Below are 25,050 nucleotides of genomic sequence, written 5' to 3'. Positions count from 1 at the left end.
TCACGATGTATGACGTCAGATCAGTGAAAGTGAAAGTTGATTTTCATAGTTCGTTTTTAACCATTTAAAAAATGTTACAAAAATATCAAACAGATAATTTTAAAAAGGAATAAATAAAAAACTGTAAAATTAAATAAAAAGGGGGCATTTTATAATTTATTTTTTGCCGCCTTAGGATACTCTTTATTCCGGAAAAATGTTGTTTAAAGGTAGTTTTCGTTGACTATTTCTGCGTCACTTCCTGTCTGTTCATCTGCCCTTGTGACACATTCTTTTAGGTCTTGGCCGTGCCGACAAATTATCATAACGCGCTAACGGGCGGTATTCAATTTGTCGGCACGGCCAGGTGTGTTATAGGACCGAAGACATCCAAAAATATGAATTCAATGCTTAAATAAATCAAAGGATGTGGTACTGGGATAAGCCTTCTATCTTGATATATCTATATGTAGATAGAACTCCTTGAACAAAACAATATGTAATGAAAACGTGTTGCTGATACAAGTACTATAAACAGAAAAAATAACAATGATAGCAATCGTTATAATTGATAACAATCTGATTCAGTTCTTGTGTCTGATCATCATCAGAGTCTGTTTTAATGCTTCTTCTTTACGTTTCCAGTGCCACCATACTGGGTATTGACCACCAGAATCACCAGACTGTCCATACAGCCCGTTCAGGTTTGAGTGGTGACAGTTGTTGTACCACCAGGCTCCGTGATATGATACAGCACAGTTACCACTATACCTGTGGTTATCCCGGTCTTTTGTTGAAAATGCCATTCCATTGTGAGAATCTAAACTGTCACCTACAACAGAGTATATGATGAATTATACACAAATGTGTCATTTATGGAACATTTAGATAAATCATAATTAAAAAATAGACGCATCATTAATAGATTTAAAATAAACATGTTAAACTTGATGTTGCTAAATTTTGATTGCATGTATCATATAACCCACTCTTAGTCTTTTAAATATATTTGAAAACAAGCACATCTTCTGTTAATGATAATCTATATTTAATTACCGATAAATCAATTAATTTAATATATCAACTGGAATAGGAAATTTATCAAATCAATGAATTCGACATTGGGGTTACATGCTGATATAATTATATCTGGGAAAAAGCTTCAATATCAATCTTGTTTATAATGGTTTTTATATTATTTTCTCGTGAATCAATGGAGAGGACAATTTAAGTTGGTATAACTTGTGTCTATAATCCGTATTACGAAAACCCAGAAGGCTCATTTGAGATTCGAGGTTCGAAACACGAAATTCGAGATTCGAAATACGAGATTCGAAATTCGAGTTTCGAGATTCAAGATCCAGATTAACCAATCAAAAGCGGGTTCAACATTTGATTACTCCCCTTTATTATGATTTTACTATCAAGAAATCGTTTAATATATTTTTGTTTCATCAACTACGATAAGAAAAGGCGAAAACAATGTTGTGTAGATGATAAAATTTCAGTTTGTCAAAACTACCTTCGCAAATATTCACGACAAATTAAATCATAAAAATACCAAATACATATATATAATGTATATTTAAAGTTTACATTGATATCAAATCAATAAATACATTGTAAATCCAGGAAATAATTATAATTAATAATTATAATTAGATCATAGCTCCCCTACACCACGCCAATCCCTTTGAAAAAAATCATGGATCCATAATTGAATCGAATATCTTTCTTTATTTTTTTTACTGAAGTCTCTCTTTCAACAGCTATCATATTTATCACCATTGATAAAAACTCCAAAAAGAAGAAGGTATCTTTAGTTAAATGTTCTTAAGAAATAAGGCATGTCGCCTGACTGTAGAGGAAAAATTTTTAATTCGCATTAGTTTACTTCTTATTAGCTGTCGTGTGAACGCAATTTAATTCGCATTAATTTGATTCGCATTAGTTCACTTCGCATTAATTTACTGCGAATTAAACTCGTCGTGTGAACAAGCCATAATAATTAAAGTGTATAAATTAATAAAGATGGTTTTAGTGAGGCAAAATTTTGAACTACATCAGAGAAGGTTTACAATTTCTTTACATTCTAGAGATTTATTAATTGCATTATTTTCAATGAAATCAGACCAAACAATATATACCAATCCAGGCATCCATATTTTGTTTGTATCATCTGTCCTTAAATGAAGATTTAGATAGTTATTAAGGTCTTCCGTTTCCAACGGAAGACCTTTTTGTTATTCTTAGGTTTCTTTTCCAATTTTTTTTTCTTATTTCTCTCCGATTTTGTGCACGCGAGTTTTCGGAAACAGTTGGCTCGATTTTCATGAAACTTTCATGGCTGATGGAACATAAACAATCTAGCCATATATTTTTTTTATTTTGATGACGTCACTTCCGGTTCCGAGATTTTTGCATTTTAGTGAATTTTATGGGTTAGTTTGCCCGCGAGTTTTCTCGAAAACAGCTTAAGATAGAAACTTGAGATTTTCAGTGATAATAGAGCAATAAATGTAGTTGTGCGGAACGTATTTCATATTCACCCAAATTGCTGTGTACGGAAGCTCGTTATGGCCCGAAAATAGTCCAACCGCGAATTTCAAAAATATTGAAACCTTTTCAACGATAACTTTTTACCTAGAAATATTTTGTTACAACATGTATAACAAAATATGTGTAGAATTCCAAGATCTTTCAAACGATATCTCGAAAAAAGGGCTGGCCCCTAAAATTAAGGGCCTAGCGGGATCTCGAGTTTTTCTTTTATATCTCAAAAAGTATTGAGAATTTGTAATACGTCAAAGAAGCAAAGTTGTTCAAAATGTCAAAATACGTCCGGCGACGTCACTTCCGGCCAAACCAGAAGTAGTCTGAAAACGTATATTTTTGCCGTTCTTGACAAGATTTTGGGTATCATCTGTCACTGGGAGCCTAAAAATTAAATTTCCATCCGTCGTCATCACTTCCGGTCAAACCGGAAGTAGCAAAAACTGGCTTATTTCTGCATTAATCAACATAGATTTAGAGGATTTAAACCATTTTTCGGTATTATTACTTATTTATGTAAAAAATAAAAGTAACTTCCGGTCAAACAGGACGGAAGACCTACTCGTTGTTTTACAACGAGCTTTGCTCTAGTTGATATTATAATTTCAAAAGTGATTTAAATAATCATTTTGAAAGTTGCTGATAATACATCAAAACTAAACCATAATTTACTCCATATCGAAATCTGAATTCAATTATTTCAATAGTGGTTGCAACCTTTGTTTGTTATTGAAATAAATCTCGACCACTATTGAAATAATTATTTCAATAGTGGTGGTATTTCAATAGCGGTTATTACCTATGTTAGGTATTGAAATGCACTCTCAAACACTATTGATATAATTATTTCAATAGTGGTTGTATTTCAATAGTGGTTACTAACTATGTTTGCAATTAAAATGCACTCTCAACCATTATTGATATAATTATTTCAATAGTGGTCGTATTTCAATAGTGGTTACTAACTATGTTTGATATTGAAATGCACTCTCAACCGCTATTGATATATTTATTTCAATAGTGGTTGTATTTTAATAGTGGTTACCAACTATGTTTGCTATTGAAATGCACTCTCAACCACTATTGATATAATCATTTCAATAGTGGTCGTATTTCAATAGTGGTTATTAATTATGTTTGATATTGAAATGCACTCTCAACCGCTATTGATATAATTATTTCAATATATAGCGGTCATTATTTCAATAGTGGTTGCAACAAAGGTATCATTTTTAACTACTTCTGTGACACTGGGCCGATTTTGGGCCGATCACACATTTGCGTAGAATGCCACGGGGCCGATTTTGGGCCGATTTTATTGAAATGAATTGTGACTTTGCATTCCTTTTACTTCTATTCAACGTAATTAATTATTGAACTTTTGCATCTTTTTATTGCATAACATTAAAGTTTTTATGGCTTATTTGTAGAATATCATGAAAATTTTCAGGCAAATAAATGGATAAACAAAGTGAGTATAAAACCAGCGATGACGCCATAAATTTTTGAAATAAATGAGTTGTTACATATAATACCGGTATAATTACTATTGAATATGCTCAATGAACACGATTTCATTTCAAAGGTATATTTTCATACTATTATAAATTTAGTATATAGAGGTACTACTCGTCCATTTAGGGTTAGGGCAATGGGTAGAATCAACGTCATTTTTCGTAAATGACGTCATAATAATAAGTACGTGCAAGCCAAACCTTAAGAAAACGTTCCGAGTTTATAGATTACCAGTAACTCTTGAAGCATTTAGATTGATTGACTGATTGTTTATTTCCGTGATTTAATATTGTCAAGTTTATTTGTTTTATTTTATTACGAATGAACAAATTAAAATTTATATTCTGTTTCGTTTTGTTTCCTGTGTTCGATGTATTTTTCGTAAGTTTCCTAAATGCAGATTTTACATGCTTCTACTCAAACTAGATGCTGTCATGAGACAGTAATACCCGCACTATGGTGTTTGCCTCTAAATATACACTCATTCATATTGGACTTTCCAAGGAAGAAGTCAAAATAATTCTATAATTATCACCGTACATGTATTCGTCAAATTGAACATAAAATTTTCAGATGACCATATCAACTCTGAGCCTCACATATGTATTTTAAAATACTTAATTCATAACAAGTCTGAAATAACAGAATTTAATTAATGATTGAAGTAAATTACTTATTCAAATAAATAATTTTCCCATTATTTGGAACTTTTTAAATTTACTTTCTCAACGACATAAAATATTATTTTAGTACAAAGCGTTTTTGATGAATTTATCAAAATGTGCAAACTGATTTTAGTATTTGGTCGGGAAAAAAACCCATTGAAAATACAACCCTATTAATTTGTCAATGCCTATCCCCCCCCCACACACACACACTCCTCTCTCACTCTCACATTTTTTAAAAAAACATAGTTTAGTTAATTATGATAGTTTGAAATTTGTTCTTGTACTAAACAGTTTTATTTTCTACATTCACATTGGGTTTGCGTCACCCATTATCATATTTATAGATATCACCTCTCGGCACACCTCGGCCAATTCATACTGGCAACGGAATCAGCAAAGGTTTGTCGAATGAGATTATTTAGCACATGTATGCTGACGATGCAGTGTGGTCAGTTAAAATCATTTGTGTTTTTATTGGATTATATGGATTATATTTCATGAATTCGTTGTCACGACCTATGACATTCGGTAAGTACAAGATTTAGTATAGATTGCATAAAAATAAATAAATGCAAATGGTTAGGTTGAAGTTCAAAAAGGGTCAACATGGTCAAAGATCATCGCATGCCACAGTCGACAAATTTCACATTGTCAAGTTATCTCCCGTTGCGGACATTCAGTATATAACAGACGCAGATCCCGATTTTTTTTTCAGAAAGGGGGGGGGGTGTCACACCTCAGTCAAAAAAATCAGCCCAAGATTTACTGAGATGGAAATAAAAAATAATAAAAACAATGATGGTGGAGTCCCTGTTTTCTAAGGGGGAGGATGTCCAAAGTCATTTTTATTCTCTACAGTACATATATAGTCTTCTTTAAATAACTGCTAATTCCAGGGGGGGGGGGGGGTTCTGATCTCCCAAGCCACTTACTCCCTGTACCTGAAATGACAATTGATATTATGACTCCATAATAGTAGAAAATTTTTTCATTTGACTATTTATACATATTTCCTATGTTTATGTATTTTTGTCTGTCCACGGAAACTTTAACCTTGCCCATATTTTTTAAGTGGATTGAGCTATACACATGGCTTCAATATTTCATAGGTAAATTTCTTTTGGTAAAACCTTTTAATGGGTACCACCAATTTTGACCTCTTGATCTCTTGACCTTGGAGTTTGACCCAATTTTACAAGAAAAATACCTTGAACTTGGCGTTAGTTTTGAACAGGTGGTGCTAGGACTTTCATGCTCTTACATGTGTAATCATTGTGAACTTTCAACAGGTATAATTATTTTTGACCTAGACCTTAGAGTTGAATCCAATTTAACTTTAACCTTGGCAATAACTTTTGAACAGGTGAGGAAGTTCTAGGGATTTCTCCCTTTTTTCACATGTGTATTCCTTGTGACAAGACTTTCCCTTTGATACCAACAATTTAGACCCTTTGACCTTGACCTTGGAGTTTGACTTACATTTGAGAAACTTCAACCTTTGCCAAAAGCTGCCATAACAGTTGCTGTCACAACAAACAAACAAATTACTAAAAAAAAACACAGAATACATGTACATATTTCATATTTAACAGATATACATCTGGTCATATCTCTAGTTCTCCCTTGAATGAGACATGGTGATATAAATTTTAAAAAAATAATTATAAGAGTTGAAAAGGTTGTGCATATTGAAATATACTAAGCTCTGCGGATGAATTAGATATACCAGTTTAGCTTTATTTTGCTACCCAAAGCACCTTGATTAACTATTTATAAGCATACTGTTTTCTGAAATGTGCTGATTTCTGTTGTCCATCTGTTTATCTGCAAACTTTTCACATTAACTTCTTAAGAACCACTGGGCTAATTTCAACCAATTTACATTTAAATATGCAGGGTACTTTTTAAGCGCCCGGATCGATAGATCCCGGGCGTATATTGTTTTTGTCCTGTCTGTTTGTCTGTTTGTCTGTTTATCTGTTTGTCTGTTTGTCAACTTTAACCTTGGCCATAACTTTTGAACAATAAGGGATAGAGACTTCATATTTGGTAAGCATACTCCACTAATAAAGTCCTTTCAAAACTTCAAGGTCAATGACCTTGTGACCTTGACTAAGACTTATATGCTAAAAATAGCTTTTTCCACTGTTTGTCATAACTTTTGAACCATAGGAGATAGGGACTTCATATTTGGTATGCATACTCCACTAATAGAGTCCTTTCAAATGACATCAAGGTCAATGATCTTGTGACCTTGACTGTGACCTATATGCTAAAAATAGCTTTTTACACTTTTTGCCATAACTTTTGAACCATCAGAGATAAGGACTTCATATTTGGTATGCATACTCCACCAATTAAGTTCTTTCAAATGACACCATGGTCAATGACTTTGTGACCTTGACTGTGACCCATATTCTAAAAATAGCTTTTTCCACTGTTTGTCATAACTTTTGAACCATAGGAGATAGGGACTTCATATTTGGTATGCATACTCCACCGATAAAGTCCTTTCAAACGACGGCAAGGTCAATGATCTTGTGACCTTGACTGTGACGGATATGCTAAAAATAGCTCTTTACACTTTTTGCCACAGTTTTTGAACCATAGGAGATAGGGACTTCATATTTAGTACGCATACTCCACTGATTAAGTTCTTTCGAATGACACCATGGTCAATGACCTTGTGACCTTGACTGTGATCAATATGCTAAAAGAAGATTTTTTTAACTTTGTTGCCGCCGGGCGCGTAGTGTTTCACAAACACATCTTGTTCCAACATAAATCTTCTTCTCAAGAACAGCAAAGACATTTATTGTCCCCATTTTTGCTAAAGGTAGGGTACATTAAATCTCATTTGTTTGTCAATCTGCCCATCTGTCACAATAAATTTAACCTTGGTCATCATGGTCGTATATTTTGAATGAGAAGAGATAGGACTATTATATTAAACATGTGTATTAGTATTAAATGGGACAATACCATTCTACATACACTATGATTTTCATTACCCATGATCTTGAAGTTTGACCTAATTTCCTTAAAAAAATTAATTGCTTTCAGGGAAGACTGGGCTTTTTGCATAAAAAACGTCATTTTTCAACCCCCATTTGATCCCCCAGGGCAAAATCAAAATTCCAAAACCTTACTGCACATCTACATGACCCCACCAACCATCTCCCAACAGCTGGTTAGGCTACTGAGTAAAATGTAGAAGGAGTTCAGGGAAGACGGGGCTTTTTGGACAAAAAACGTCATTTTTCGACCCCCATTTGACCCCCCGGGGCAAAATCGAAATTCCAAAACCTTACTGCACATCTACATGACCCCACCAACCATCTCCCAAAAGATGATTAGGCTACTGAGTAAAATGTAAGAGGAGTTCAGGGAAGACGGAGCTTTTTGCTTAAAAAACGTCATTTTTCGACCCCCATTTGACCCCCTGGGGCAAAATCAAAATTCCAAAACCTTACTGCACATCAACATGACCCACCAACCATCTCCCAAAAGCTGGTTAGGCTACTGAGTAAAATGTAGAAGGAGTTCAGGGAAGACGGGGCTTTTTGGACAAAAAACGTCATTTTTCGACCCCCATTTGACCCCCCGGGGCAAAATCGAAATTCCAAAACCTTACTGTACATCTACATGACCCCACCAACCATCTCCCAAAAGCTGGTTAGGCTACTGAGTAAAATGTAAGAGGAGTTCAGGGAAGACGGAGCTTTTTGCTTAAAAAACGTCATTTTTCGACCCCCATTTGACCCCCTGGGGCAAAATCAAAATTCCGAAAGCTTACTGCACATCTACATGACCCCACCAACCATCTCCCAAAAGCTGGTTAGGCTACTGAGTAAAATGTAGAAGGAGTTCAGGGAAGACGGGGCTTTTTGGACAAAAAACGTCATTTTTCGACCCCCATTTGACCCCCCGGGGCAAAATCGAAATTCCAAAACCTTACTGCACATCTACATGACCCCACCAACCATCTCCCAAAAGCTGGTTAGGCTACTGAGCAAAATGTAAGAGGAGTTCAGGGAAGACGGAGCTTTTTGCTTAAAAAACGTCATTTTTCGACCCCCATTTGACCCCCTGGGGCAAAATCAAAATTCCGAAAGCTTACTGCACATCTACATGACCCCACCAACCATCTCCCAAAAGCTGGTTAGGCTACTGAGTAAAATGTAGAAGGAGTTCAGGGAAGACGGGGCTTTTTGGACAAAAAACGTCATTTTTCGACCCCCATTTGACCCCCCGGGGCAAAATCGAAATTCCAAAACCTTACTGCACATCTACATGACCCCACAAACCACCTCCCAAAAGATGATTAAGCTACTGTGTAAAATGTAGGAGGAGTTCAGGGAAGAAAAGTGTGACAGACGGACGGACATGAGTAACAACAATATACCCGAACTTTCTTTAGAAAGTGCGGGTATAATAAGGCACCTAATAATCCACATATTGAATAGATATTGTAAGATAACCAAAGCTAATAAGTTCAAATGTTTGTTTTTCTTTAATTGTATTCCGAAATTTTAATTTTCAATATTTCTTTTTTATTTGTTCCGTATTGACTTTATTTATTACATACCAGTGTAACTTTTAATATTTCATACATTTTTTTAACAAGACGCATGAATTCAATGTATTACAGAGAAAGGAGTAATCATGATCAGTTTGATGTGACCATTTTTCTTCCAGAATTCTAATGAAAAATAATGACGCAATTTTATTGAAATCTCTAATGAAAAAATATACATGTAAGGCAAATGAATGAAATTCTTTGTGTGACAATCTATTTTCGAAACAGATTGTTTTTTTTTATTATTTTATTTTGTTAAAAGGCTATGGATCTTTCTATTTTCATCGTGTAGGATATATCCTAAATATATTCCTTACGTTCGTGTGTCAGTTTGAACAGGAGTACAGATTATTTAGATTTTTGCTAGGGAAGTAAAAATTGCGTCTCCCTCTGATGATGACTGTACACAAAATCAAGTTTACGTGTACAAAAATACAAAGTGTTGTCATATATTTTTCTGGTTTGTCCCTTTGAATTAATGCTAATCATGCATAAGGTAAATGATATCTTCGGGACTAGGTAAATATAAAACAATTATTGAAAATCTATTTAAAAACTGCAGTAGAAACTTGCCTAAAGTACAAAATGGGGTAGGTGGGGGGAAATGAAAAACAAGAAGTAAATTTAAAAACAATATACCCGGATATTAAAGTTATTATTTTGATAATTCTCACTATTGTTTTTGGCTTTAAGAAGAAAGTAAAAACAACAAGGGGACAGCCGTCTTTGAGTGTAAAAAAATATAAACAAAATACAAGGGTTGATCCAAAAGTAATGTTTATTTGAATTTATTTTATAGATGTTTAAAACATAGAGCATAGGGGGTGTCGCCGCCTCACAACGGAACGTCACGTTTTAAAGTGTATTTTTTTCTTAGAATGAAAAAGATAAACACATTAAAAAGATTCTAAAAAAAACCAATCTCCCAATTTTTTTAAAGACACAATTCTCGTCATTTTCTAGTCTTTGATTGAAAATTAAATGACAGCATTGATATTTTTTATCATAAACATTGTTGTTTTACTTTGTTGAATTTAACAAAGGGATTGTCGAAATGGGAAAAAAGGCTCGACGAGTTGTAATGCATTTTTGCTTCAAAATATGGGAATCATCTCTAGCGACATTTTCGTTAATCAATCAGACTTACAGAATAAAGAATGTAAATAAGAGGTGTTGTAATAGATGGTTTCAGCAATTTAATTTGAGCGGGTGATTGGTCACTGAATGATAAACAGAGGACAAGAAGACCGAGAGACAGGAGATCGGACGGAAACGTTCGATGGTGTCTGACGTTGTCGAAAAAGACAGACGTAGAGTGACATGTGAATTTTTAAGTTTGTCTTATGCTACTGTTAAAAAAATTTTGACAGAGGGCTTAATTATAAAAAAGTGAGTGTGTAATGGTATCCAGGATTTCTTAAAGAAAGTGGAATTGGTGAAAGTGTTTGCGAATCACAAATATTTTTTTTTTTATGAAACGAAGGAGAAACGCTTAAAACTATGACGGCGTGTATCCGTCATGTGACGTTATATTTAGATGCGGCGACTACCATAAACGTGCATTGTTTAAAATCCGATATTTTGAAAAGTATACATCATATTCCTTTGAATTTTTCAGGCCTAATTTGAAATAAATAAAGCTTTAATCATGTATAATTTTGTTGCTTTACGTCGATTTATAGCAATTTTATCAAAGTTGTGACATTACTTTTGGATCAACCCTCGTACATGTATTATATAATAGCATATTACTATTTCTTTTTTTTAAAGAAATGGGAGAAACTCGATCCATCCCCACCCCAGCCCCCATCCCTTAGAGTACGTGCGTGCTACGAAATATGCGATTCTTTAAAATATCGACCTTTTCCTTACTTACTCGTGTGAGTTTCATTTACATTATAGAATATGTACATGTGTGTAGTTGTACCTTTAAAAACATTATATAGACAAATACAATTTCAGAGAGAGAGAGAGAGAGAGATGAATAAAAACACAGTTACTAAAACATGCGATTAATTTTGAATTGTTTTGAATACATTATTATAATGTTATAAACTTATTGATTGACTTTTTTTCAGTAATTCTCAAATGCACAGTTGGTTTCCTCAGTTAAAATAGTATAGCATAAAGTGATTGAACATTTTTTTTTAGGGGGGGGTATTTTTCTTTAATTCAGGAGGGGGATAACTGTTCATGTTTTATTTTAGCCGCAATTATGTAGCCCTCTCCTATTTTTTTATCTGATATTTTTTTGAGAGGGTCATCCCCCCGGAGGGGGGGGGGGGCTACATTATTGCAGCTAGTTTTATTATAAAAACAAATTCTTTTTAATTATGGACTTGCGTAACTGAAAAATATATTAAAGGATAAATGGGCTTCGTTCGTTATTTACCAAAATTTAGGCGATATACTACTATATATGAATCTTTAACTTTAGTGATATAATGGAGGGCGATTTTCATAATTTGTGGTAGCTGAATAACTGTAGCTCTCTGAAAAATATCTTGATAGCTACAGTGCCACCCACTGAAAAAAAAAACTATATCTATTGTGCACAAAAAAGTGTGCTCGGTTCTAGATTTATTCAAATTCTTACCTCAATTCCCCAAAAAATTAAATTTCGATAATCTCAATTTGAAAATAAAAACTTAACCAAGCCCCCCCCCCTTTCCCCTCCATTCATATGGGTTTTTTTTTCAAGTTTGAGCTGGTTGCCTCTGACTCGTATCCCATTCATAATTCTGAACTCGCCACCGATTTCTAAAAATATTGTAAATATAGTATGTACAAGGACAGACCGCTGTTTGATGCCGGAGAGGGCTTTAAATGTTTTAAAAATGAAAAAAAAAAATACGCCTTACCACTATTCATTTTTTTTTCAAGTTATTACGAAAGAACCTCTGTCACTGAACGCGTTAAATGTAAAATATGCATCCACTTCCTATAACTATGTATAACTGTTGCATAATGCTTCAATTTTAGCAGAAAGCAATGTACATGTATATTCATTTACGTTTAATATGTACTCTGTACAGATTGAAAATAAAGTGACAGTACTTATAAGGGTTGAGGTAAATCATTCACAATTTACTTAAGAAAAGAATAGAGGCATACAAAGTGAGGACTATTCTATTTCCGACTCTCAGTTTTCAAAGTTCGTACATGTCCAGGAAACAATGATTTTCAAAAAATAGTTGATGAGAAATGTCTTTAATTGACACATTTGATTTTTTATTCCAATTATTAAATGGCATAAAGGTTTGGCTTGTCAGGAGGACAAAAATATCCTAACAGTATTTGAATCCTCTAAACATCAAGATATGGCAAAAAAATACACGCGATTTGTTTTAGGTTTTTAATTTCTTGATTAAGACGTTAACCTCTATATTACACGGTCTTCTTATCAGTGTAGAGTTTCAGACTAGCTGGTTTATAAGTAAATGAAGTATATCATTTTTTTTTTGTTTAGAATAAAAAATAACATTTCATACAGAATGCTTTCAGAGTACTTTTATCTTTAAACAATGTATTTATCTTCCGTACATTGTAAATACATACCAGTATGCAAAATGGAAAGTTTACCAATTCATATTCCGAAATAATTTTTGATGGCTATAATACATCCATTTTCCACTACCTATACTTCACAGTAAATCAACCAAATTATCAAGCAGTGAGTAATTTAATTAAAAAAGTAAGAAATCGACCGTATAGCCGTGTACGTTTTGGAGATGACGTTATGCTCAAACAACACAATTTTTTTTGAAATGTCCCTTTCTTTAAATAAAAAAAAATACTTTGTCTCAGATCATGCGCTGAAACAGGATCTTACTCTGGTAAAATTTTACATAACGCAGGTGCGATTTACGTCATTGAAACAACGTTAACCCGCAATTTTCAATAACGCATAACTATTGTAACGTCATTTACGTGTGACGTTACTTCTTTTTGTCAATTCAAAAATTTACGTTGGCAGCAAAAGGTTAAATTAAACATATATCGGGATATAAATACGGGTTGGTCACGAGATTATATTCCATAAAGCCCTTCGGGTTTTATGGTGAATTTAATCTCGTACCAACCCGTATTTATAGCCAGATAGATGTTTTAAAATGATACCTTATTACTTATATTTACATGTGTGACTTATCCATACTTTATCGATTTACCTGATTGTGACTTTTAACGTGTGAAATGCATTATTTGTCAAACCCAACGGCATTTATACAATCCACTGAACGCTCATCGACCTTTTATGACGTCACTGAGAAATTATGTCGAACGATTATCCATATCTATGACCTCTTGACCCCGTACCAGTATTTATACAGTTATAGATACACATTGCTTCCAGTAGTATTATATGAAGGCAAACATTTGCAGATGTAAATATATGATTATATTTACATTCAGTGTAATTTTCTTTATGAAATCTATTAGAAATCCATGACGTTCAAATCTCTATATTTACATTTCGTGTATTTTTCCTTATGGAATTCATTAGAAATCCACGACATTCAAATTTCTATAACACACGCGAAACCTTAATTTGTCACTGCGCGTTAGAATACACAATAGGAACTAAATGCATTTTCTATAATCTCTGAACACAAAAATGTACAGTAAAACTCGTTTAGTACGAACACGGATATAGCGAATTCACGGATATAGCGAAGTTTTTCGGGGTTCCCGGCAATATTCTTAACAATTCTTTGTAAAATTTTACGGTTATAACGAACTCTGATATAGCGAATTTACGGATATAGCGAACTGATTTTGAGTCCCGTAGAGGTAAAATATTATGAAATTTACATCTTTTATAACGAATTTTCAAAAAATCTCAAAAAAAGATATGTTGAACTGACTTTATTTTAGTAAGAATTTGCAAATGAAATTCAATTCATAACGAAAAGCTAAGTTAGCCAAGGCATGTATCGTGATAATTGCTTCCCTACCATATTTGGTAGTATTATTTGAAGGAATATGTGCATATTGCGAATTCGCTATGTATACTTATACGAATTTGCTATACGGATATAACGAATTACGGATATAGCGAATTAAATTCACAGGTCCCCAGGACTTCGCTATAACCGTGTACAATGTTTTGGCTTAATTTAATTAAAAACTGTAATCTTGTTGAATTAACGTAAAAATACTACAAATGTGCGTTTAAAATATGTGTCACTTTTTTTTTCTTCGCAATGTTTGTTTCCGTTATTTAACTTTGCAACGTCGTCTGACGTCACAAACGGCTCTTACGTCTATTAACCACGTAAGTTTTGAAGGGCGCTAAATTCACATTAAATATTAACGAAATAAGCAATTATGAAGAAGAAAAATTAGAGAATGTAAATATGAGCATTGAATTAATATTTTTGGCTGTCTTCGGTCCTATAACACACCTGGCCGTGCCGACAAATTTATCATACCGCGCTAACGCGCGGTATTCAATTTGTCGGCACGGCCAGGTGTGTTATAGGACCGAAGACAGCCAAAAATATTAATTCAATGCTTAAATAACACACGCGAAACCGTGTCACTGAGTGTTAGAATAAACAGTAGGAACTATATGCATTTTCAATACTTTATGATTATCATACCGCGCTAACGCGCGGTATTCAATTTGTCGGCACGGCCAGGTGTGTTATAGGACCGAAGACATCCCACAATATGAATTCAATACTTAAGTAAATACCATTTCATGTGCAATACATGATACGCAATGCATGGTTACTGAAACGTATGGCTGAGGAACTGGTGGAATTTTTTTTCACATTAAAGTATTTTCATCCTCATATGATGTCATAGGTTTTTGCAAAAAAAAACTGTAATTAATTTAAATTTATATCAAATAAAACATCTTTTTGAAGAATGTTTTTTAACAGGTGTGATGATAAAAAATGTTAAGTAACTAGAATTTAATTAAAAGATGTACATGCATATGACCGAAAGGTCTTAAAATACGTTTTTGAAATTGACGCTTTTCGAAAAGGCAAATGCGTTTCACTCTAGTTCTGAATTATATTTATCTAATGCCTTTCCTCTAAAGAAATGCATGTATTTTCGTGATGTTATTTCTTTATAAACATAATTGATACTATTTGACATCAGATCATGACAAAGCGCTGCAACAGGTTAATGTCAGACCCTCTGTTAAACAGCTGTTTTACAAAAGTCTTCAAATCAAGGTTATGTAAATGAATACTTTTACCTGCAGTTCCCGTGTATCCGGATACTGTGAGTCGGTATTTATCAGCCTCGTTTCCGATATAAAACGTGGAATATTCAGCATACGCTGTGTCCCCATTAAATCTCTGGAGATCTATTCGCAGTTCCTGGTCCTGATCTTTGGTTAATACATGGATTGCATCATTCCCTTAATGACAATTAGTAAAAACCATTGATATTAATGTTTATGACTATTGATTAGTATATGATTTTATCCTAATTGTTTGAAATAATTTATATAAAAAAATTACACATGATAATCTAACAACCAAGCTTCATGATAAACGTGATGACTTTTACTTTTCTACTGTCAACTTCCCTTACTTATGCAGCAATATATACCTTCATCACCTGCATAAAATGTTTATATATTACAGTTGATTCAATACGCAAAAGCATGCTCTACGTATAAACAATTTCTAAAACGAGGTAAATTATTCACAAACAAGTTGATGAAACAAGAAATATCAGCAGTCTCGTTTAAAGTCATCATTTCGTAAGTTCTGTGACCTTGTCAGCAAATACAATTTATCATTGAATCAAATGCTGACTAACGTTTTTCATACTTATGGTTACCCCATTATTTATTCAAAAAATTGATGACGGGTTTTTCCGTTATTTCCCGACATAACAAGGAGCACACGGCGGATGTGACCGGTCAGCAGGGGATGCCCACTCCTCCATGGCACCTGACCCAACCTCTGATGTTTTGGAGGTCCGTGTTTGTTATGCTCCTATTTTTTTTATTGTTTTATGGACTTTGATATTGAATATTGTTCGTTATCTCCACATCCTTCCTTGATATCCACAGAACAAGTTACACAAAACAGTTAGAGTCGGAAGTTCCTATTTTTTGGAGAGATTGTGCTAAAAGAAATATAACACTTTAAAGTAGTTGGACCATTTTACAATAACTTGTTTTGTAAATCAAAGTTGATTAAATCTTCTAAGTTTCATTTCGACTAAGTGTTGTGAGGTGTCTGATAATTTTATAATATTTGTTTAGTATTGTTTATATTAAGAACAGAAGGTTCAAGATTGGTCAAGGCCTGTGACTATTTTTTCTAGAACATTCTTGAATCTTGAATTTCGTGTTATGTCCACATTTTGTATTTGCATTTAAAAAAAAAGAATTATCTATAGATTTTGCATAGATTAAATTCACTGTCACTTTGTATGCTAGTGCAAAACTGTCGTTCAAAAGATCAGGTGTTCAAAGAGCAAACAGTGTTCCTAAGAGGGTAGAGTACCAAAGAGTGTAGAGTACATAGAAGAGTACAAAAGAGCATAGATTCCCAAAAATATTAAAGTATCAAATAGAGTAGAGTATGAAAGAGAGTAAAATACCAATGACTGTAGAGAACCAAAGAGAGTAGAGTACCAAAGAGAGTAGAGTGCCTAAGAGAGTAGAATACCAAAGAGAGTAGAGTACCAAAGAGAGTAGAGTACCTAAGAAAGTAGAGTACTAAAGAGAGTAGAGTACAAAAGAGAGTAGGGTACCAAAGAGAGTAGAGTACCTAAGAGAGTAGAGTGCCTAAGAGAATAGAGTACCAAAGAGAGTAGGAAACCAAAGAGTGTAGAGTGCAAAAGAGAGTAGAGCACCAAAGAGAGTAGAGTACCGAAGAAAATAGAGTACCTTAGAGAGTAGAGAACCAAATAGAGTAGAGTCCAAAAAGTTATGACTACTAAAGAGAGTGGAATACCAAAAAGATTGGAGTTCCAAAAAGATCAGAGTGCCCAAAAAAATAGAGTGCCTAAAAGAGTAGACTGCCAAAAAGAGTAGAGCACCTAAGAAAGAAGAGTATCAAAGAGAGAAGAGTACTAAAGAGAGTGGAGTACCAAAGAGAATAAGGTACCAAAGAGAGTACAGTAACAAAGAGAGTAAAGAACCTAAGACAGTAGAGTACGAACCTTAGAGAGTAGAGTACCCTAGTGACTAGAGTGCCAAAGATTGTAGAGTACCAAAGACAGAGGAGAGTACCTTAGAGAGTAGAGTACAAAAAAGAATAGAGAATCAAACAAAGTTGAGTACCAAAGAGAGTAGAGTACTTAAGTGACTAGAGTACCAAAAAGAGTAGAGTACCAAAGAGCGTTGAGTACCTAAGAGAGAAGAGTACCTAAGAGAGAAGAGTACTTAAGAGGATAGAGAACCAAAAAGAATAAACTTCCAAAGAGAGTAGAGTACCTAAGACAGTAAAGTACCAAAGAGAGTAGAGAACCAAAGAGAGTTGAGAACGAAAGAGAGTAGAGTACCTATGAGAGAAGAGTACGAAAGAGAGTAAAGTACCAAAAAGATTAGAGTACCAAAGAGCGTTGAGTACCTAAGAGAGAAGAGTACCTAAGAGAGAAGAGTACGAAAAAGAGTAGAGTACCAAAAAGAGTAGAGTACCAAAGACAATAGAGAACCATAGAGAGAAGAGTACATAAGAGAGTAGAGAACCAAAGAGAGAAGAGTAACTAAGAGAGTCCCCATATAGAGTATAGTACCAAAGAGAGTCGAATATTAAAGAGAGTAGAGTATCAAATAGAGTAGAGTACCAAAGAGAGTAGAGTGCCTAAGAGAGTAGAGTACCAAAGAGAATAGAGTATTTAAGAGAGAAGAATACCTAAGAGAGTAGAGTACCATAGACAGAAGAGTAATAAGGAGAATAGAGTATCTAAGAGAAAAGCGTTACTGAGAGATTAGAGTACCATAGACAGAAGAGTACCAAAGAGAGAAGAATACTATAGACAGAAGAGTATCAAAGAGAGTAGAGCACCAAAACGAGTTGACAACCAAAGAGCGTAGAGTACCAAAGAGAGTAGAGTACTTGAGAGAGTAGAGTGCTTAAGAGAGTTGAGTACCAAAAAGAGTAGAGTACCTAAGAGAATAGAGTACTTAAGAGAGTAGAGTACGAAAGAGAGTAGAGTACCAAAAAGAGTAGAGAACCAAAGACAGTATAGAAAAATAGAGAGTAGAGTACCTAAGAGAGTAGAGTACCAAAGAGAGTAGAGTACCTTAGAGAGTAGAGTACATAAGAGAGTAGAGAACCAAAGAGAGAAGAGTAACTAAGAGAGTAGAGTATTTAAGACAGTAGAGTACTAAAGAGAGTAGAGTACCAAAGAGAGTTACGTACCTTTGAGAAGAGTACCAAAGAGAGTAGAGTACCAAAGACAGTAGCATATCAAAGAGAGTAGAATATCAAATAGAGTAGAGTACCAAAGAGAGTAGAGTACCTAAGAAAGTAGAGAACCTAAGAAAGTAGAGTATCTAAGAGAGTAGAGTACCTAAGAGAGTAGAGTACCAAAGAGAGTAGCAAACCTTAGAGAGTAGAGTACCTAAGAGAGTAGAAAACCAAAAGAGAAAAGTACCTAAGAGAGTGGAGTACCTAAGAGAGTAGAGTACCAAGTAGAGTAGAGTACCTTAGAGAGAAGAGTATTTAACAGAGTAGAGTACCAAATAGAGTAGAGCAGGGTTCTCCTTGAACTGTTTTACTGTGTTGCTCCCGACACAGTAAAATTTTCTCCGACACAGTAACGATTCAAATTTTATGCGTGCGACAAAGTAAAAATTTTGCCGACACAGTAAAATCTTTGAAATTCTAAACACACAAATTCTATCTCACTGAAACTTTAATCAAACAATTCTACCGTCTTTCAATTCTATAAGGTAGATCACTTAATTACTAGGGCTTCATCCTGCATGATCAATTATCTCCTAGACCCTCGCCGGACTTTACTCATGAAGGAACAAAGACAAATAATCTGCGTTTCAAACTTACATGTTACGGTTAATTGGTACATGTAGTTACATTAAAATAGATTGCATTATTCTTTTTTTTATTCTTTTCTTAAAAAAAATATATAATTACGTCTTTTATATAGAGCCACGGCTCTTGAAATATGTATAAAGCACTGCAAGTCAAACATAAGTCGTACCAGAATCATCTAATAGATGTAAATAAATTGCTTAAAATATTCAACAATGGAACTCTTAAAAGTATTTTATCATTCTGAAGTTTCTCTTTTTTTGTAATTCAGTAATTCGATCAAGAAAACTGACAAATAATCACGGCAGAATTACATTTAAAAATGTTAAGTTTACGTAGTTCAAATGTATCGATCAGAATTTCCTCTGCTTTTCAGAACAAGTGTTTTTACTGTGATCAATATATACGACCAAAACATTTGTGTAACAAATTACACTTATTTTAAAAAGTTTGTGCATGTATAATGAATAGTGATTCAGAACTTTGCGAATTTGATCGCGAAAATACCGCGAAATTTTAGCCCTTCGCGGAAACTCTGCAACACAGTAAAATTAAAAATGATGGAGAACTCTGGAGTAGAGTACCAAAGAGAGTAGAGTCCCTAAGACAGTAGAGAACTAAAGAGAGATGAGTAACAAAGAGAGTAGAGTACCCAAGAGAGTAGAGTACCAAAGACAGTAGAGTATCTAAGAGAGTAGAGTACCTAAGAGAGTAGAGTACCTAAGAAAGAAGAGTACCTAATAGAGTAGAGTATCAAAGAGAGTAGAGTTAAACGAGTAGAGTATCTTAGAGACTTGAATTCCAAAGAGGATAGCGTACAAAAAGAGACTTGAATACATAAGAGAGTAGAGTTCCAAAGAGAGTATAGTACCTAAGAGGGCTGAGTACCTAGGAGAGTAGTGTTCCTAAGAGAGAAGAGTAATAAAGAGAGTAGAGTATCAAGGAGAATAGAGTACCTATGAGACACTGGGATAGAATACTCTAAGTGGGACATTTTGTGTGTAGAAACTGTCACTCTTTTGTATGAATCTTTGGATTCTTCTTGTAAGTTTGTATTATTTTATTTCTTTATATTTCTGTAAATAAATTGTAATATTTTAAATTAAGTGTAAACTGTGTGAATGATTTTTGCTGACTAAAAGGTTATTCTGACCCATAACATAAGAAATTCACTTGATTACTATGTAGCTAATTTATTTAAGATAAAAGCTGTTTTTGTCATTGCTGATTGACTGTTTAATTGCGCTTATTTCTTCGTTTAGGTTTTCATTATTAAAATTTTTACAATTTTCAATGGAGATTGCAAACTTATACTGTCATTAAACTAAGACGGGTAAGCATAATAACACATTGTATCAGACACGTTTGACAGTGCTTAACTTTTCTTATATTTGTATGAAAGAGTCAGTGTTATATAATAAATAACCACAAGTAGCTTAGGGTAACAATGTAAATTTTCATCCCTCGAAAACCATTTTAACCTTGGGTCATTTTCAGTTGACAATGGGTTTATCAGGGTTAAACTTTTCAATGTTTCCCACAACTACAAACATGCAGTATAAATATCAACAATGAATTTTCATTTCAAAGTATGTATTCTTACCAATCCAGTAGTTGTTCTTTGGATCCCCAAAACCTTTTTTATATTCTTCCCAAGTTCGATAGAAATCAGTTGATCCGTCTATTCTTTTCTGTATAACCTATAAATACGATAAAAGGCTTTTATCTATTGCTACTAACTTTCAGATACAGACCTTTCTTTCAGTTTGAAAAATTGATCATTTATTTCGATTCATGTGTACCATCTATCCATACATAAAAAGATAAATCTATAGCATAAAAGTATGAAAACAAACTTAGATAATTAAAAATGCATATAGAAAAAAAACTTACAAACAAACATAAATACAAATAATTAAACTTTACAGGCAAACATGCATTTATATTTAGAAATAAACATACTAGTACACGTATTCACACAAACTTATATGTAAACATACATGTATACCTGCAAACGGACATATAAATATACATGTATAATTACAAACCTACATGCAAAAATTCACACATATACATATTCCGTCATAATATGTTGACCGTTCGACGTTTAGAGCGAGCGCAAACTCTTCTATTGCTTTAATTAAGATCGGGCTCGTCAAAACGCACGTGACATTTGGTGCATTTAGACTCTGACGTCACAATACGTCCTTTGTGAGTTGCAATACCAAGAAAAAAACCTGAACAAGGTGTGAAAATTAATGAATAACGTTTAGTTTACTATTTATCTTCAATACATATCCATTAAATCAAGGCGAGTAAACTTTTTATTGAACATTTGTCGTTATTCTCGCGAGAACGTAGCTAAAGCAAGTGATGCATTGTGGGTCTAAATTACTGCGTCAAAAAATACTACCGAATGAATGTTCTAATATGTTGACGGTGCGACCGTTAGGACGAGCGCAGATACTTATCATATGACGTCGTTTCACTCGTTTGCATGTTGCTTTACCAAACCGAAGTCTGGTTTCAATCAGTATATGATTATTTTTCTGCAATAAACAGATGAATTCATTAAATCAAGGCAAGTTTATTTTTCTTTTAACTTCTGTCATTATTCTCACGAGAACGTGGCTTTAGGGTTTGTGTACGAAGCGATGCATTGTGGGTCAAAGTTACTGCGGCAAAAAAATTAGGGAATGAATGTGCAGTAGTCCGAATTTTCTCTTCGCCCAGGCGTTGTCGTTAGAGCTCACAGTTACGAGCTTCGCGACGCTCCTTGCGCTCGCTACTAACATTTCTCTTCGCACAGGTGTTGCTTTAAGAGCTCGCAGTGACGAGCGTCGCTTCGCGACACTCGCTGCATGCGCTAGCTATTAATATACACGCATACACTCTCTCACACAAACAAACACACACGAAGTAATCTGTATCACGTGACCTATTTGTACCTACCGTCCATCCGCCTCCATCCGTGGTCATGTCACAAAAGACGGAAGTGATGTCAGAATTAATCGAAATCTTATATACGCCATCTTTTCCTTTCAATGATTTGTTTTGTTCAAGGACATTGTAGCATGATTTCGGTTGCAATATTAATTCAACTGCAAAAAATAAAAAAAAAGCGGTTGTTTTACCTTCAATTAAAAAAAACATCTCCCAGATAATAGTATATCATATAGGCCTAAATGGTTTCAGCAAAAAGGATAGGTTAGAAGACGGACGAAAAATTGATCTTAGTAGAAAATGTACAATTTTATATACAGTGTATATCAGGATTTTAATTGATTGATTGTACGTTCTTTAACCTATATAGAATGTTTCGCTTATTAAGAGACATCACGATATACCGAGAAGACCTTCAAACTTCTGCAACCGTTCACGGTAGCTCAATTGGTAGAGCGCTCGCTGCGTGCTCGGGAGGTCGTGACTTCGCATCTCAGCCGCGACTGACCTAAGACGATAAAATACGGGTAACAACTGTTCCTTCGCGATGCCCTCGGCACTTGAAGTGAAAGTTTCGGGTCCTTCGTATGAGCCCTTAAAAACCGGAGCCTCATGTCACGGCAGACGTTGGCAAGATGAAGATCCCTCACTGCTCAATGGCCCTGAGTGCCGAGTAAAGGTCAAAATTGGATGCCCTTCACCGGCATACGGTGACGTCTCCATATGAATGAAAAATTTTCGAGAGGGACGTTAAACAATATACAATCAATCAATCAAACTTTTGCAAACTTCTCTCGAGACACGAGACTTCGATTTTTGAGCGGCGAATGTATTTTATTGACCTAACTCCTGCCGAGGAACAGATCTTTGCTTTTTTAGGTCTAATCTAAAGACCAATAATTTCACTTCAATGCCGAGCGTTTGGCAGGCACAGAAGAGTCACCACTTAAGTTTGCGCAGAAGGTTTGACGCTAGTGGCACTGCCAATGAAAATTGAACCCCAGCAAGGATCTTAGGATTTTGACTAGTTTATAAATATACCAATTTCATTCTTTCAATTCTTTATATTTGTGTCGTGTATCCTACATAAGTGATATTGTACGCAATATTGCATTGATTTTACCTTGGTTATCTAAGTAAATTACTGCATGATAAAATGATTTATAACTTTAAGACTGTTCTCGTTAACGTAAATACATATTACTAAATATGTATCAAATAAGCTTGACTGTATATAGGAAGAAGTCATCAAATGTACTTCATCACAATTTATGCCTTTTGAAATACGATATATATGGTATCTGAAAACTCAAGATCATTTCGTGCATCTCACATAATTCATATTTGTAGGTTCTATTCAAAACTGAAGTTTGTTTCGATGAATATTCCTCTACTCAAGCTGTCGTATTGATTCTAAGATTTGATGAGACATGGTTGCTAACAAAAATCTTTTCCCCATCACTTTCAGATCTGCGGTTTAAAATAAGAACAACTTTATGTTTGGCTGAGAAAAAACAAAACACGTAACAAAAATAAGTTATTGCTATCAAGCTAAAACATACTTTCATCAATAGGAATTTGTCAATGTGAACTCAAAGACAGTATATCACATCATAATTAAGTTTTGAAACTTATAAACAAGGAACTTAGGTTAGAAGGATAAATGATCCAAAAAGATCGGATGAATTTTAAGACAATTTTATGATTATTAAATAAATAACTTTATTTTGTCCTCTGCAAAACGTGGGTATAAAGGGATAAGCTATCAAATATCAAAATATGAACAATTCATTTCAGTTTTTTTATTTGATTATTTTTTTTGTGCTATGAGGATTAAAGTTATGTTGTTAAGATTCCAAGGAAACAAATAAATAAGAACATAACACTATTAAGAGGAATATCTACTTAAAATACAACTTACCATTAGACAGAGAAGAAGAAACGTTCAAAACCTGTTGATTAAGAACTCTATGATCCTCGAGTAATCCATCCAGGGTCTCATTGATTGATATTGAGTAGTCCCTAAAACTATTTTCCATCTTTTGAAACCGTCCCTTATATAAGGAACCTTTGAGTTCTCTTAGAGTATTTCTTACGTCATTTAGTTGTTCTCTAAATAATTCATTATCTGTTGAAAATATTTTGGATTTATTTCCGACATCCAGTTCTCTATTTTTAATTTGCTTAATTTCTTCCTGTAAAACATTGTAAGAAACGTTTAACAATGAAATGGTTTTGTTCTGCATCTCCAACTGCTGCTTTATTTTTCTGTTTTCCACCAGTAATTCTTGACTTTCTTTCTGGAGAACTGAAGCCTTATTTGTTATTGACACTAATTCCCCATCCTTTAACTCTTGAATTGTGTCAATAGTCCGATCTTGGTTACTTCTTACTGTCTCATTCAATGCGTTAAACATCTGTTTTAGTTTTGTAACCTCTGTTTCCATACCGTTGTCTCTTGTCTCTAGATCCTTTAACTCCTTTGTTAAAATTTTCATTTTATGCTTCACCACCTGAGAATTATTTTTGCTCTCTATAACGTCCATTACTAAGTTTTGCATTCTCTGAACCATAGAAAACCTCACTAGGCTCTCCTGGTTCAGGATATCCCGTAAAATACTGGACACCTTTCCTTCCGACGTCGTACTTCCGTCCAAAATAGATTTCTCTAGAATATTACTATCAGCAGAGACTTGTCCCACATTCAGGTAAATTATAAGACACACTAGACTCTGTAGAATATCCATTTTGTCAAGTCGTTTTCTTTTGCTTGCAAGTCAGGACTGAAAGTAACATTCTGGCAAAGAAAAAGTATATTTATATCAAATAGGAC

The 25,050-nt window shown here is 34.1% G+C and overlaps 1 protein-coding gene across 1 annotated transcript; it reads right to left on the bottom strand.

The window, feature by feature from the left end:
• Positions 1–474: 474 nt before the first annotated feature.
• Positions 475–25,050, bottom strand: LOC134243561 (angiopoietin-1-like). Its single transcript, XM_062725815.1, has 5 exons — positions 24,139–25,050; positions 22,227–22,375; positions 20,878–20,974; positions 15,486–15,673; positions 475–791 (listed from the first exon to the last, which is right to left on the bottom strand). Exons 1-5 carry the CDS (start codon positions 24,962–24,964, stop codon positions 564–566), a joined length of 1,488 nt encoding a protein of 495 aa, XP_062581799.1. The 5' UTR covers positions 24,965–25,050; the 3' UTR covers positions 475–563.

The sequence above is a fragment of the Saccostrea cucullata genome, unplaced genomic scaffold, assembly GCF_032062105.1.
Source record: "Saccostrea cucullata isolate Sc308-1 unplaced genomic scaffold, CSIRO_AGI_Scuc_v1 ctg2494, whole genome shotgun sequence".
Lineage (NCBI taxonomy): Eukaryota > Metazoa > Mollusca > Bivalvia > Ostreida > Ostreidae > Saccostrea > Saccostrea cuccullata.
This window is presented reverse-complemented; position numbering and strand designations above follow the sequence as displayed.

Coding starts and splice junctions, on each gene's coding strand:
- LOC134243561 (XM_062725815.1), bottom strand. CDS start 24,964: ATGGATATTCTACAGAGTCTAGTGTGTCTTATAATTTACCTGAATGTG. Junction 20,975..22,226: donor CGGATGGAGGCGGATGGACG/GTAGGTACAAAT, acceptor TCGTATTTATAG/GTTATACAGAAAAGAATAGA. Junction 15,674..20,877: donor AAAGAACAACTACTGGATTG/GTAAGAATACAT, acceptor ATTGTCATTAAG/GGAATGATGCAATCCATGTA.